We start from the raw sequence: 15943 nt of genomic DNA on the forward strand, positions 1-15943 counted from the left end.
GGCAGGGATGGCCCTCTGGTAGTTGGCTGGGTTTAAGCGATGTGTTACACACACGGATAAGAGCTTAGTGACTTCATACACGAGTTCCTCCTGAAAAAATACCAGCTGGTGCTGAAGACCTGACACTTTTCATTTGTCTGAGCAGTTCTGGAACCTCTTCTGTCAATACCGCAGCTTGGGAAAGCTCAGAAAGCTGCATTTTTATTTTTTGTTTTAAGAGATCTTTGTACAGGGCAGACTGAATGCGGGCGGACACAGTATCACTGAGAAGCAATACAAAACTCTTCAGCAAACAATGGCAAAACTAGGACAGATTTGTCATTTGAAACTATTTAGTTGAGCTGTATCCAAGACTCAGACTCTCCCAATACTCCCCAGAAAAAACCCGATACTGTGTGTTCCGTGGATACAGCATATCTCTCTCACAGTGATTCACAACAGAGAGGAGAAAGCATGCAGGCCACCCCATGGAAAAGATGATACATCACAAGGAACGATGTATCTTTCCTTACATTTTTAAAGAATTAAGATTTAAATTCTCCTAAATCATCACTTTTCGATTTCCTTTACTGAAAGCCCCCCTGTTCCTTAGATACAATAAGCAGAAGTTTGCCTAAGCTCTGTTTCTCTGCAGCAAACACTCGCCCTCACACACCCGCCTCTCAAGATATTCCACCTTCCACTTCCATGTATAAGAGGAGAGACTGCGAAATGCGCGTGTGCCCAGGGAAGGGATGCAAGCTCCAGCAGAGGCGCAGATAATCCTACCCGAAGGCTGGAAGGCTCACATACTGCGCCTTTGCACAGAGGTCTAACACAGCCAGCATCAGAGACGCAGCTCACCTTGCCCTGGGGACGGTACTTGGATGAAAAGTGCACTCTGAGGAGCTGCCGGGGACACTTACTGCCTTCCAGCTCTGCCCCCAACTTAATTAGACTGAGACTAGCTATGCGACAGAGGGTCTGGGAAGCAAATGGCAGTGGGTAGGCGGGTGACATGGGGACTGGAGACAAGCTCCACAGCTCCAGGGCAGCCCAAAGCCCTGGAGAGGCACTTTGGTCCAGAAAGTGTCCGGGCTGCCCCGAGCAGCACACACACCCTGGGGACGCAGCAGCAGCCAGCACGCGGTGGAACTGCCCAGAACAGCAAGGAAACAGGACTCAGATCCCACCCAGGACTATCGAAAGGAACACAGAGCAACAAGTTGTCAACCAGTGCTGTTGGCCTCACCGGTTCCTTCTCCTCCTAGCCAGAGGCTATTCAGCCTGGTCCACGGGAGCGACTTAAGCTGCCAAAACTTGCTCTCCCCTCTCTGCTCTGCTCTGCTTGCAGAAGGGCTGGTTTGCAAATCACGGGAGCTGCTCAGCCCTACCTACCCGCCAGGTTTCCTCACCTGCTGGCAGGAGCAGTGCTTTGCCTGCTCGAAGGTTTGGCACTCAGAGCTACTTCCTAAACCCAGCTCCCCAGGGTAGCATATCCATCTGCTGGGCACAGGCTGGGCATACGGGACCAAACAGCCCTGTGACTTGCACAAGTTTGTGTGGGTGCCAAGGTTAAGCAAAGCTGGACCCTAAGACATGCTTTTTGCAAGGTTGTAAGCTAAGCCCTACTGGCTTGTGGCTGCTCGCTCTTGCAGTTGATCCCCAGGGCTGGAGCAGCCATCGCTCACGGGCTGGCTGCAGCTACGGCCACCCATTCCCCTCCGCAGAGCCCCGAACATACCCTAGTGCCTCCTGCACCCCCTTTCCATACTCAGATGGCACTGAGCAACAGTTAATACGCAAAGTGCAGCACCGATTAAATTGGTAGCTGGACTGAAAGTAAAAAGGGCTCCACCAAAGTGGACTCACAAGCCAAAAAAGAGAGTTAAGCTTGCTTTGTAGCATTTCCTGTGGTGTGAGCCTTTCTGCACATGGGAGCAGCAAGAAGCGTTCTTCAGCAACTGGAAGGCAATTGCTAAGCCCATTAATAAAATTAAGGCAGCCAAGAAAGATCAGCGAACACCCCTAGCCTTAAGGGCCACTGATGTCTGTACTGCAAGATGGTTAAGAAGCTACCAAAGTGGTAGTAAGAAACAGGAATCCGCAATCATCATCTCCCTTGGGAGATAGTACCTGGCAGTACTTCTAGCTGCGTGTCGACTCCTGAAGAGGTCACGACAACGCCTCAAACCTGAACTGGTGCTGACAGATAAGCAGTTCTGAATCCTTGGTTAAGTCATTGTGCAAGTTTGCACCAAAAAGCAGGTCTGAGACGACAGCAATCGCTCACTAGCAGCTGCTCAGCCGTGCTCCTGCCAGACTGAAGTCTCAGTTAAGAGACAAGTCAACTAGAAAGAACCCCTCCTATTTCCTTCCCAGCAGGGACTTCACCTTAAAGCTTAAATTTTTTAAAAGGGGGAAAAAAAAAACCAAACCACCAAACCAGGGAGACAAGGAAATGAGGAAAACACCCTAGAAATGTTTAGGTTGCTGCGCACACGAGTGTCCGACAGTCGCTGCAAAGAGCTACAGGCAAGTAAGACTGAAGCTTCAGGCAGCGCCTCCTACAGAAGCTGAGAAGGCCGTAACGCCAAGACGGGGACACGTGCTACAGGGAACAGACTAAGGACAGTTCCCAGAAAAAGGAGACAGGTCCTGCTAGCTACATTGTGCAGCACCAGAGCCCCAGCCCAGGGAATAAAGGGGAAGGAATGGCCATGGATCACTTTGGGACCAGGTGGGATGCAGACAGGGCTGAGGAGGGAGCTGGCTGATGTCACGGCAAAGTCACTGGCACCTTCCAGAGGTCACGGTGACAAAGGGAGGTTCCTGATTACATATAAACACCACCCGTCACATAAGAAGGGTCCAGGGAACCACAGGTCCCAGTCCCAGATTAGTCCCTGGAAAGGCTATGTAGTAAATCTTCCGAAAGCTATTTCCAGCTGCGTGCAGAAGGTGGTGGTGACTGGGAAGAGCCACCATGGATCTACCAGTGGCAAATCTTGTCCAACTTGATTGCCCTCCACAATGACAAGCTGGCTGGGTGGACGATGGGAGAGCGAGCGCTGCACCCCTTTGACACTGTCTCTGGTAGTATTCTGACAGGCAGATTGGTGAGAGCTGGAACTACGGGAGCAGACAATAAGGCGATGGAAAATTGTCTAGAATATCAGGCTCAAAAGGTGATCAGCTGTACAAAGTCCAGCTGGCAGCTGATTATCAGTGGCATCCCTTAGGGTTGTTACTGGGGCCAACACAATTCAATGTCTTTATTAATAAACCTGAATAACAGCAATTGTGGGACAGAGAGCACTTGCAGCAAGTTTGCAGATGATGTCAAACTGGTCGGTGTGGCTGGGACAGGAGATCCTTCCCAGAGGCACCTACACAGGCTGGAGAAGTGGCCTGATGGAGAGCCTGTGAAGGTCAACCAAGGCAAATGGAAAGTCCTGCCCCGGGCCAGAGTCACTCTTGCAACAACGCAGACTGGAGCAACTGGCTGCAAAGCAACTCTGCAGGAGAAGACCTGCCAAGTTCTCAGGGAGGCAGAGCAGACAGATGAGAGGCAGTCAACTGCTGTTATGGACCATCAATATAGCTGTCTGGAAGAGACTCTGACACACAACATCAACTTTTTGCTTCTCAAAAGTCTTTGAAATTTTGAACACAACTTCTGCCTTTGAAAGCTTGGGCATGGTACACAGATTCCCCAAAAGGCTAACAAGTCTGATGAGAATATGGGCACACAGTAAGTTGAGCTGGCTGGAGCATGGTGCAGTTCAGTCAGCCTCCTAAGAACCCAGCAAAGAAGCACGAAGTAAGGTGAGAACCGAAAGCCAGCATCAAGTGATGAAACCAGCTTTGAAGGTTTAACCTAGACACCTCCTCCTTCAGAAGCAAATCAGCAGCACTTTCTACTTTCTCTAGAGCGAGCTATTTCAGCTCAGCATTCATCATTCTGCTTGAAATACTTGCTGTAGACTGCTTAAAAGCCACCTCTTGCATCAAAAAAGGAAGACGTGGTAACGAAAGCATCTTTACCAGTGTAATCATTTTTGGTAACTGAAATGGTTTATATTAATGCAACGTGTAGATCACACCAACAGCATAAACGCCACTTGCGATGTTCATTAAAAGACTCAAGCAAGGGCACACGGTTTGCTAGCACAGGAACTTCTGCTGGCATCATCACATCACTTAAAAAAAAAAAAATTAAATCAGACACTTGGCAGGTCTGTGGCGTTTGCACGACTGTCATGGGTGCAGTTATACTCCTACCCGGGCTTGGGACCTGCACCTCTTCCTGGACAGGTGTAGGCTGTGCTAATGCAATCAGATAGCTCAGATTTGGTTGTTATCCACAAAAACACCAAACCTGTCTATGCCGGAGAGCATATGATCTTGCTTACAGAAACCAGACAACGAATGGGGCAGAAAAATGGCTTCTTAGATAAAAATTCAGAACAAACCACAACAGTATTTAAGGTAGATATTCTGACAATTTCTGTTGGCAGAGGCAGGGTCTCTCTTAATGAGGTAGTGCAGAGCAGTGTCCTGGCTACACCAAAACAGTTACAGCAAGCCCCATTACTCACAGCCTGCTGGGTCAGAGTTCACCTGCCCCAGCAATCTTCCAAGGGAGAAATCCCTATTAACGTGTCTCGCACGAAGTATCAAGTTGTCACTCAAGATCAATCCATAATTAATAATTGTTTTGGGTAAGGCTGACAGCTCATATGAATTCAAATCTTGGAAGAGGCAGAGAAACTCTGCTTGACGCTTTTGACTTCTGAACGAAGCCATTGCAGCAATACTTCTGGATGTATCAATTCAAGCGCGAAAACAGCACGGTTAATTCGGCGCAGCTCCATGTGCGGGCCCTACCAGCTTCAAGCTGGTTTACATCTGTTTGGGTTATGGTATTATATTTACAAGTCCAAACTAAACAGATGTAAGCCAGGTTAGGCCAGCAGAGCCCACACACAGTTGCATCAGTTCACTAAATCACTGTTAGAGTCACCTCTTGCTAAACCGGCGGTTGTGTTTAGACAAGGCCTGATACTACGAGTTGTTGCTATTGCAGGATTTCAGATGTAAAAAAGCATAAGGCTTTGTAATAAAATCGCATTAACTGTCTAAGACAGTGAGGAATGACAAATTATAAATAGGAGGTGGCTTCAGACAGATTCCAGAAATGGATGGTGAGCCACCACTGTGGCAAATCAATGCTCCGGCTCGGAGTATCAGAGAAGGGCCAGGTCTAGTTTTACCCTGAAAAGGCAGTGACACATAAAAGGCTAATGGCAGGTGGTCATTCTGCATTCTGTACATTTCACAAAGATTTATGAGCAAGGCTGAATGCTGGAAAAGCAATGCTGAAACCGCTTGTGTCCCTCTGCAAGGTCAGCTTATTGTATCATGGAAACATTTCTAGTGAGACTCTTGGAAGTTAAGACTGTTCTGTTTCTTTCAGCTACAAGAAACAAGCTACTAAGAAAAAACAGCATGAAAATAGCTTATACCATTTGCTCTTAGAGAGTGAATTTTCAGTTATTTTCAGTTGTTTTCAGATGAGCAAAGACTATATTTAAGCCGAGAGCTTAAAGCTGGAAGGAGACCGATCTGTCAAAAATTTGTTTAACATAAATATTTAACAGGAGTGCACATAGATGTATTTTCTAAAATACTAGTCATCTGTAAGTACTCTACACTGTAATTATCATGAATGAATGCTGTCATGAGAAATTGTGTAGGTGTCTGAATTGAGAATTTTGATGTTTGTGATTGTCAACAGCTTGATGTGGAAAGAGAGGCCTGACTGCTGGGGTTCGGCAGTCAGCGGTGCGGGGTACCGTTCGCACCAGCCTGGGAACCTAAAAAAGCAAATTTCCTCTGAAAAATGGGTTTTAAGAATTAAACATTTAAGAATGGTGCTGTTCCACCACAGTAAGAGATGCATCGATGCATCACTGGAGTGAAGGGAGGAAATAAAATCTGGCACCTATAAGCTGTGCAGGCTGGAGCTCCATCACGCAGCCATGCTCTCACCAGATCACGTCGGCCTCCGTTTTCGAGAAGTTGACAGCAGCTCGAAACATGTCTCTGCACAGGCCAGTACGGACTATACTCACCATGAAGCTGTTCCTTAATCCATTCATGCTGAAGTGAACCCCATAAAAATAGGCGCCTAAGTCCCCACCAAATCATTCCCTTAAAATTCTTACAAACTGACATTTTCCTGCTAAGGCATACCGAGCAGCTCCTCCTGCGAGCTGCACCTTTCATCCCCGTGCAGATCAGTTTGCTGCAGCCCAATAAAGGAGATGGCAGGGACAGCTGTTGCACCTCCCTTCAGAAGGACAGCTGAAAATAAACTGCAGACTCAGATCCCAGGATTTATACTGGGCACCTTCAACCGTGCTGGGGCCATACCATTATCACCAGGTCAAACAGTTCGCTCATTTGGAGAGCTTGCAACGGGAGGGCAGGGGCTGCTGTTCCCTTGAAAGGGTCTGGGTTTCTCTTGTGTTCGTTTTTTTAATCCCAGCCCTGTGTACGAACACAATTTTTTAAGAAGCAGAGCAGACGTTTCCGAGTATTTAATGCTCCCCCTGCCCTCATTTGTATTCAGAAGTTAGAAAGAAAAAAAAAAAAATCTCAATTTATACCACCACTTATATAATATTCCCCTTGCCCAACCTTCTTAAAAAGATTGCTCTAATAGGCACAGTCTGACAGGCCTTTTTAACTTATGGTATATAATAATCCTCAATTGAGAGCTAGCATACCAACTCCAGAGTCTTATATTTTAATATTAGTCACTTATTCTCTCAGTACATTACAACACGCAGCACTTAAGGTGTCCCACAAGCCCCACAGTACCTAACCTGAATTCTAAGTCTCTAAACCTGTTTGTAATAGAAACAGCTCCCAGTCCCTAACTCTCACCATTAAAACAAGCAAGAGGCTTTATAAATTGCAAAAATAATGCCAGGATGAGGGTATTTTCATCTAGGTTACAGCTGAGAGAGTTCTGCACATAGACGCTGCCTTCAGTGTTTCCGCAGGTTTCAGCCGCGCCAGCAGGAGCTGCAGGACACGGCTCTGGAACAGTGACCGTTCCAGGCACTGCGCTCATTGCTCATTCCCGCAGTTTTTGCTGAGCTGGCTTTCAATCTTATCAAACAATGTTGATTCAGACAAGTATGCAGCATTAAAGACTTGTCTCCATCTCTAATGCAGGCTCAAGAATTTTATTTGCAGAAGTCAGAAAGCTTTCAGCGCATGTTCGGAACAACCAGCTTTCCCTAGAACACCTTCACCTCCCAAAGGAGATTTCCACGAGGGCCAGAGCTCTGGACTGCCCAGCAGCACTGCTGTAGGGATGAGAACTTTTCCATAGACAGCACCAAGGGACCAGGGCGTCACTTCTAGCTGCTGCCATAAAGGAAGTTGTAGCTGAAAATCCTACCAGTTCACTTGCTCACTGTTTATGGGGAGCGACAGAGCTTGACTCATCTAATCGCTAGATAGGATAAACAGAGGCCAAGGGAGGAAACATTGAAGATGCACATTTCCCAGCACAAATATCCGTCTACTTGCTAAAACGGAGTAAGTTTCCTCCCAGCACGCAGTAGCTGAGCGATCGCTGGGCTGGCGTCAGGCTCCAGAAGCCCAACTAACCAGCTGAGACCTGCCCCCCACCAAAACAAAGGAAGACTTCCTCCGACCGCTCCGAGGAGCAGCAGCTCTCCAAGGCTCATTTCAGTTCAAGGTTAGTTTGTTTAGTCTGGAGTTAATTCTGCCCACTTAGGAGATTGTTTTGAAAAGGAGATGCAAGGGACAGACAACTGAACTAACCCACAGGGACAAAACATCAAGCCAAAAAAGGGACCCAGTAAACCAAAAGCAAGAAAATCAACGCATGCGGCTGGCAGAACAGCACTTCAGCTTTGAACTAGCTTTGTCCAATACATTCCCGGTGTATCAGTGGTAGCTTCCAAGCTTTCTCACTTTATTTGGAGTACATAATACTGTACTCCCACTTATCAGTGAGATCCAAACAAAAGTGTTTCAATTACCCTAGCGATAAACCCTATTTTTGACAGCATCACATTTCACTTTGATGAGCAGCGTTACATACAGCACAAACAGCTTGCAACTTCTGTTTTCATTGGCAGACATGTACCTTTGGAAAGAGACTTTGCAGAGCGCGGTGGAAAAGGTATGACTCTCCCTAGATAACCTTCTCTCCCAAGGATTAATGTATTTTTAGGCAACGCAACCACCCAATCTTAAAAAAATGCAGCCTGATGTATGACACTATCATCGCCGATTAAAAGATCAGAAGCTAAACTGCCTCACAGTACAGCTGTGATGCCCCATATGTGTACGTAGTACCTGAATACTTCGGCCAAGGGTTTTCACACCACTGCATGCTGTGTTATACCCTCACATTTCAAGGCACGAGCTAGCTTTTCCGTTTTGATGGTTAAGAAACTCCTCCTAGAAGCTGCTGCCGCAGGAGCGCTCTGCGTGGGTAACGACTGCCGGATCTACCTCAGTTAGCCCGTACAGCGAGCCCGGGCGGCTTCAGCCACTGCTGCCGTTCCAACCCTTCGCCCCACGCTCCCCAGCAGTGATGTCCTGGCTAGAAAACACACCAGTCCCCATAGGAATCCTCTCCCCCTTCCCCTCAATCTCCCGGATTTCGTCCCGGTGTTAGCACCTCGGTGATTCTGCCAGCAGTCTCCAGACTGCTGTGACGAGGAAAAGTGGTCTGTAACGCCTTAGCCCTGGCTGTGTTTTTGGACTGTCAAAATATTCTGCTGCCTCCTGCTTTGCTAGGGCTGCACACAACCTTTGGAAGCGAGTAAAGGGCCCAATTTGCTGAGCAGCAACCAAACCTTCGTTTGACATGGATGCCGCTGTACAAAGCTCTGAAGAGCGACTAGATACGCCTGCAGTTCTACAGCTCCGGCTCAGAACAGGAATAACTTAAACCTGGACTGCCAGAGAGGTTACGGCCTCCGCGATCGAACCCAGAGCCACTGTGCAAAGCGCCCAGCACCTCAAAATCAGGCAAAAGCAAGTGCCAAGCTACTTTAACAGTACTGTAAATGACAGACACTCAGAAGTTATTTCATGAGCAACTCACTTCTCCATGAAACCGGCAGAAGGGAAACAGCGAGTAAATCATCAAAGGGCAGACAAAGGATAAACAATCTTTTCTGTTGTCATCTTTTGTGAACCAGTCCTTACAGACAAACAAGCATTGCCTGTTACATTTGAAGATGCCTTCCCAACTAGCAGCATAAGAATTTTTTTCCCTGAAGACTCAATTTTCATAAAAGTTTACTCTTCAGTTCCATCTGTCACTCAGGAGGAAGAGGGAGCCTTTTGTGCCACTTCCCACCATCTGCAAACACTAAGAAGTTCAACTGTGACCAACAGTCTGTTTCACCTACTGAGAGCGGTTTTCTTGATGATTTCTAAACGTTCACTCATATTTAGCTAATATCTCCCTTTCCATTCTCCATTAGACACAAAATCATTGCCAGAAATACAGCACTGCATCCAGCTCTGGAGCCCTCAGAACAAGAAGGACATGGAGCTGCTGGAGCGGGGCCAGAGGGGGCACAGAAATGCTCCGGGGGCTGGAGCCCCTCTGCTGCGAGGCCCGGCTGGGAGAGCTGGGGTTGTCCAGCTGGGGAAGAGAAGGCTGTGGGGAGACCTTATTGCGGCCTCCCAGCGCTTAAAGGGGGCTGTGGGAAGGGTGGGGGTGACCTCTTTAGCAAGGCCTGTAGCGATAGGACAAGGGGTGATGGTTTTAACCTAGAAGAGGGGAGATTCAGACTGGATAGAAGGAAGCAATTTTTTACAGTGAGGGTGGTGAAGCACTAGAACAGGTTGCCCCGAGAGGTGGTCGATGCCCCATCCGGAGAGACATTCCAGGCCAGGCTGGACGGGGCTCTGAGCAACCTGATCTGGGTGAAGATGTCCCTGCTCAGGGCAGGGGGCTGGACTGGATGGCCTCTAAAGGTCCCTTCCGACCCAAAGCATTCTGTGATTCTATGAATTAAGTTAATCACGAAAAATACGGGATCAATGTCCATCCAGAAGCATTTTGCACGTAGAGCTGAAGCCACAATACAGATAGCAGACACTGGCCTGTGGTGCAGGTTTTTGCTACCCCTGATGCCTCCAAAGAGGACGACACAAGCTGGAGGCTCAGAAACACCACTTGTAATTTAAAAGGTTATTTTCAAAATACAGCTTCATAGCTATAAATAGCAAAGACAGCTTCTCACCCAGCAAGTACACAATGGCTCTTAGTCACAGTGGCCCAGATACTAGAGAAAGTGTAACTCTGCCGTTGTTGAACGCCACGCAACGTTTGGGGCCACGGTGCGCTTCAAACTAACCCACTTTGTAAGACTGGTCTTAGGTTTTGTAAAAGCAGATGCTGACTCTGACAAATTAAGTCAATTTTCTCTGTTAACCCTTCTATTACCTAAAAAGACATCTGCTCGTCACTATTAAGTTCTTTAACCAAGGAAAAAAATTTTTTACCCAATCTTCCCTTCCACAAAGCAAACTCTTTTCAATGTGCAGGATTTCCTCCCTCGCTGCGTGGCCATTTGGTTTTGCAAGTATTAAACGAGAGCAGACGGTCACTACCACCTGCCCAGGATCTCATAATGTTATGTTTCTAATACCAAGAGAAGTTATTAAAAAACTCCTCACACGTACTACATTCATTTCTCTTGCCAACACTCTGGGGACCCTCAGCCTAACTGGACAGTATCATTTCCCACGTTCAGTGATAAAGAACTAACAACCTCTTCAACCACGATAATAAACGTTTTCATCTGATACAGATTTATAGACTCAAGATATCCACGTACAACAAAACCTCTAACAATCAGTGTTTTTCAATTCAGGTGCACATGAACACCTCAGCACTCTTTGGTGTCGTCTGAGATACGCAGGTGAAAAAACGTTAATACACCAATGGGACACTGGAACAAAGCTTTTATTAAATTCAAAGTAAGGTTAACCTCCCTTCCAGTAAAGTTTCTGAAAAAACACTTCACGTAGGAGACTCGCTTGCACAGCTAGCATCTGCCTACTCGCTCATCTAAAAGCTGTTCCAGGTATCAAGCCCTAGGTGTTGCTGCTCAGCGTTACCCGATAGTTAGCTCCTACGACACAATTCTTTACGTATACAGAATTGTATTTGCAGGCTGCTTGTTTGACCTTGCAGAGACAACCACCCGTTCTCTGACGAGTCTGATGCACTTCATGATACACTTTTGGCCAAGCGTCACATTCTGCACATCAGCAAGATACCCTGATACTTCTGAAGAGATCATGATCCATCCCAGCTGGAAAGTCCTCACAGAGTCCTCCCAAATCTACCATACTTCTGTCCACCTCAGCTTCACCCTTCTTGCTTGTCAAAATGCTTCCAATAGCCAGCTTTTCAGTAACTGGTTCTTACCAGTGTCTGTACGATTACTTATTTATCTGATAATAAACGTATACACACTGTACTGGAGACTACTTATGCAGCGTAACTGATTTGCTATTGCTATGCATAAAAAAGTAAAAAAAAAAGCTGAGCCATTACAGAGTTCACTGCTTTGCCAACTGAAGTCTTATTCAACCCGACGGCCCATAAGCTCCTATGCTCCTTGCTTCATAACTTATTTTTGGTACTCCAGAACAAAATGAATACATGTCACTGTCCCTTGTTCACCGACAGCCACGGGCAAGTGAGCCCGTGACCCAAGCTCTTGAATGTCCCAAATGCTTCCATTCAATAATACCGGCCCAGCAAAGAAGAAAGCCCAATCAACTCAATTACTGTCCTGCTATTTGTGCCATTAAAGCATTATTCTTTACAAAAACATTATGTCCAGATGTTATTCCTGGACTGAGCTTCTTTTCCCAGTCCCGTCACTACTCTACATGCTTAATCTAGGAGATCTTGAGCTAAGAAAATTTTCTTCCTGAGGCTGGCCCTGATTCAAATCAGATTCATTTCACTGACCAGATGCAACAATCTGGGACGCCGATTTTGCACGCCCTGCTAAATTCTGCATCACTCTTAGATAGCAACAGGTTTCCCAATATTAAAGGGTAGCGATTTCACATGCTCCCTTACATTCCTGTTCATTTACACGACAGCGAAAGCTACAGATGAAACGCGGCACATGTTTCTAGACAGGCAAGGCTTTACCACCGAAGCTAACTCCCGCGACCGCTTTTGCGTGATCGTCAGCGCATTTGGATGAATATTAATAGAATCTACGTCGCTTATCTGAGATGCGGGCACTCTCTGGTCTCCGCAAAGGTTGCCAGAGAGCGGTTTGGGGAGTTTCAAGGCAACTCCGATACAACAGAGACACAGGAGCTGACAAGACGCTTCTGACCTTGCAGAAACCGCACCCCCCACGGGAGATTTTCCTGGGACTGCCGCGATTTCAGCAGACCCCAAGCACAAAGTCAGAAGTTTTCTAAAAATTAATAAATTGCCCACCTAGCCGGGCTCGCAGCCCTGCCCGCCCAAGGCTTTCTTTTGCTAATTAAGCTACTTAATATCCCTGTGAGAGCTCGCTCCACCGAGCCGCCCGCGGGGGACACGCCACCACGCTCCCGTCCGAACGGGGTCTGCTCGGTGCGGCTCGCACCGCGCCCGGCCGCCGCCGCTGTTTACAACCAACCAACCCACCGCCGGTGCTGCGGGTGCTGCGGGCACCGCGGTGCCCCCCCCCGCCCCTTCCAGCACCCGGGGAAGCGCCCCGGGCCCCCGCGTGTGTCCCCCCGGGGCTGGGGGGGGGGGGGGGGGGGGGCCAGCCGGGGAAGGGAGGGGGCGGCGGGCGAAGGGCCCAGCTCCGCCGGTACCTGGTGCAGGGCTGTCAGCCCGTCCACGTTGGTGGTGTTGATGCGGGCGCCGCGGCCCAGCAGCCGCTTCACCTCCTCCGTGTCCCCGCTGGAGCAGGCGGCCAGGAAAACGGCGCCTTCCTCGAAGCGGACGCGGGACCCCCCGGCGCCGCGATGCCGGCCCCGGCCACCCCCCGCCGCCACCGGCTCCTGCTCCGTCAGAGAGCCCTTCCAGCGCCGCAGCTGCTCGGCCCGCCGCAGCCGCGCCGACTCGGCCCGCTTCCCGCCCAGGTGCTCCGGCTCCGACATCGCCGCCGACCGCACTGAGGCGCAGGGAGCGCGCCGCGCCTCAGCCGGGAGCGGGGCGCAGCGCCCCCGCCGCCATCTTCGCTACGCCCCCGCCGCCGCCGCCGCCGCCGCCGCCGCCGCGCCGCCCGCGCCCCGCGGCATGCCGGGACATGTAGTTCCGGCGGGCGGCGCCGCACCTGCCCGCGGGGCGGACACAGCTCCCGGCGGCCCCCGCGCGCCGCCGCACCTGGGCGCGACACGGACTACAGCTCCCGGCGGCCCCCGCGCGCCGCGCGGCCCCGCCCCCCTGCCGCCCTCCGTCCCGCCCGCCATGGCGGAGCCCGGTCCCGCTGATCGCGGGTGCCGTGTGCGCGCTGGGGCAGCCCGCTGTGCCCGTGGGGGGGTGCCTGTGAGGATGAGGCGGATGGGGGCGGGTGAGGGGAAGTGACCTGGACAAGCTGGAGAGGTGGGTCTGTGGGACCCTCGAGAGGTTCAACAAGGCCAAGCACAAGGCCCCGCGCCCAGGTTGGGGCCGCGCCCGCTACCAGCCCAGGCTGGGGGATGGAGGGGTGGGGAGCAGCCCTAAGGAGAAGGACTTGGGGGTGCTGCTGGGTGAAAAGCTGCACACGAGCCAACAATGTGCTCTTGCAGCCCAGAAGCCGGCCGTGCCCGGGGCTGCATCCCCGGCAGCGCGGGCAGCGGGGCGAGGGAGGGGGTCCTGCCCCCCTGCCCCGCTCTGTGAGACCCCCCCGCAGCGCCGCCTCCAGCTCGGGGCTCCTCAGCGCGGGACAGACACGGGGCTGCTGGAGCGGGGCCAGAGGGGGCACAGAAATGCTCCGGGGGCTGGAGCCCCTCTGCTGCGAGGCCCGGCTGGGAGAGCTGGGGTTGTGCAGCTGGGGAAGAGAAGGCTGTGGGGAGACCTTATTGCGGCCTCCCAGCGCTTAAAGGGGGGCTGTGGGAAGGGTGGGGGTGACCTCTTTAGCAAGGGCTGCTGTGACAGGACAAGGGGTGATGGTTTTAACCTAAAAGAGGGGAGATTCAGACTGGATAGAAGGAAGCAATTTTTTACAATGAGGGTGGTGAAGCACTAGAACAGGTTGCCCCGAGAGGTGGTCGATGCCCCATCCGTAGAGACATTCCAGGCCAGGCTGGACGGGGCTCTGAGCAACCTGGTCTGGGTGAAGATGTCCCTGCTCAGGGCAGGGGGCTGGACTGGATGGCCTCTAAAGGTCCCTTCCGACCCAAAGCATTCTGTGATTCTATGAAATGGCTGGCGCAGGAAAAAGCCCCGTCTGTCAGGAAAACCAGGCCAAATCTGGCAGGTCCAGCTGCCCCTTCTGCCCACCCTGTTGCCAGTGAGATGGCCTGGAGAATGCTGAGCTTCCAGAAAGGCGGTTTCCAGTTTTCCCGTAGTTAAACCCAGAGCCTGGCCCTCCCAGAGAAGGCGAGCAGTGTTCAGGTGGCACCAGCCCAGGAAGCTGCGAGGCAAGGAGCAGAGGTCTGCCAGGATGCAGCGATAGCATTGTTGCAGCTGCCAGGCCCAGCGGCGTCCATCCCCCGGGCAGGCACCTGTGTACCGGCCCGCGGTGGAGGATGATGTCTGTAGGTGCACATGCTGCTCCCTTCCCTACCTGGTGTAGCCAAACCAAACTGTGAGTGTTTTCGGATGAGATGTTTGGGTTGGCTTCATTGCGCCTTCCCTGAGCCCCCTCTCGTGGCTGGAGTGTCCCGCTCAGCGCACCCTGCAGTGCCGCTGGCTCTGCTTTGTGAAGGTGCTGAGGATCAGGCTCTCCTGGCAGAGAGCTGGGCACAGTTTTCATTCTGAGTGGAGGAGCTGCCCCTCTTCTTCAGTTTTTTTTTGTGGTATCAAGCTGCCAAACAGAGGATTTGCCTCAAATTGTTCGTTAGAGGAGTCACAGAACGAGCACACTGCTGCTAAATGATCAGTGACAAATCCCCGGGACCAGATGGCATTTGCTCATTAGACTGAAAAAAAACCCCAGCAGTTTTCAACAGAGTTCCAGGGAAAACCCCAGGAACCACAGTGCAGCGTATCTGATATCCCCAGCATGCGAATTATTAGGAACCACTCTAATGAACAGAGTTAGGAGCCACATTAAGGACTGTTAAATATTCATATAAATGCCTGATCATGGTTCATTAGCAGTCTAAAATTGCAAAACAGGAGCTGGGAATTACTACTGTAGAAATGGTTCAGAGAAGAGCAACAAGGAAAAGGGCTTCACGCAACGCGTGGTTTAGTACAGAGCTCCTGACAGCAGGGCAGTAAGGCTGATAGCAGCTGAGGTGGGTTTGAAAGCAACAGGACAAATCAACGTCTATAAATCCATCAAGGGTCGTAAACATGAAGTCATCATCATTGGTTGAGGAGGGCCTCTGGCTGCGGGTTGCCGGAGGCTGGGACCCCTCAGCACATGCTGATGGCACCTGCAGGAGATGGGCTGTGTGCTGGGTCACAGAATCCCAGACTGGTGGGGGCTGGCAGGGCCCTCTGGAGCTCACCCCGTCCCACCCCCTGCTTGAGCAGGCACCCCCAGAGCAGGGGCACAGGGCCGCGTCCAGGCGGGGGGTGAATGTCTCCAGGGAAGGGACCCCACAGCCTCTCTGGGCAGCCTGTGCCCCTGCTCTGGCACCCGCACAGGGAAGGGGTTTGTCCTCATGTTCAGGTGGAGCTTCCCGTGTTCCAGCTTGTGCCCGTGGCCCCTTGGCCTGGCGTTGGGCACCGCTGAAAAGAGCCCGGCCCCATCCCCCTGACACCCAC

General features: G+C 50.9%; 1 protein-coding gene across 4 annotated transcripts in view; it reads right to left on the bottom strand.

Annotated features, from left to right (window-relative positions):
• The window catches only part of PPP1R12B (protein phosphatase 1 regulatory subunit 12B), a 126250-nt gene extending 112890 nt beyond the window's left edge, over positions 1-13360 (bottom strand). The window contains exon 1 of one of the 4 annotated variants that reach the window (XM_064472229.1): positions 12895-13357. In XM_064472229.1, coding sequence (XP_064328299.1) covers positions 12895-13182 — 288 coding nt within the window. In that variant the 5' untranslated portion in view covers positions 13183-13357. Of the gene's footprint in view, positions 1-12894 lie in introns of all 4 variants that reach the window. The other 3 variants (XM_064472230.1, XM_064472231.1, XM_064472233.1) reach the window with 3 other exon arrangements.
• Positions 13361-15943: the final 2583 nt, after the last annotated feature.

Source organism: Phalacrocorax carbo, chromosome 23 (assembly GCF_963921805.1).
Source record: "Phalacrocorax carbo chromosome 23, bPhaCar2.1, whole genome shotgun sequence".
Taxonomy (NCBI): Eukaryota; Metazoa; Chordata; class Aves; order Suliformes; family Phalacrocoracidae; genus Phalacrocorax; species Phalacrocorax carbo.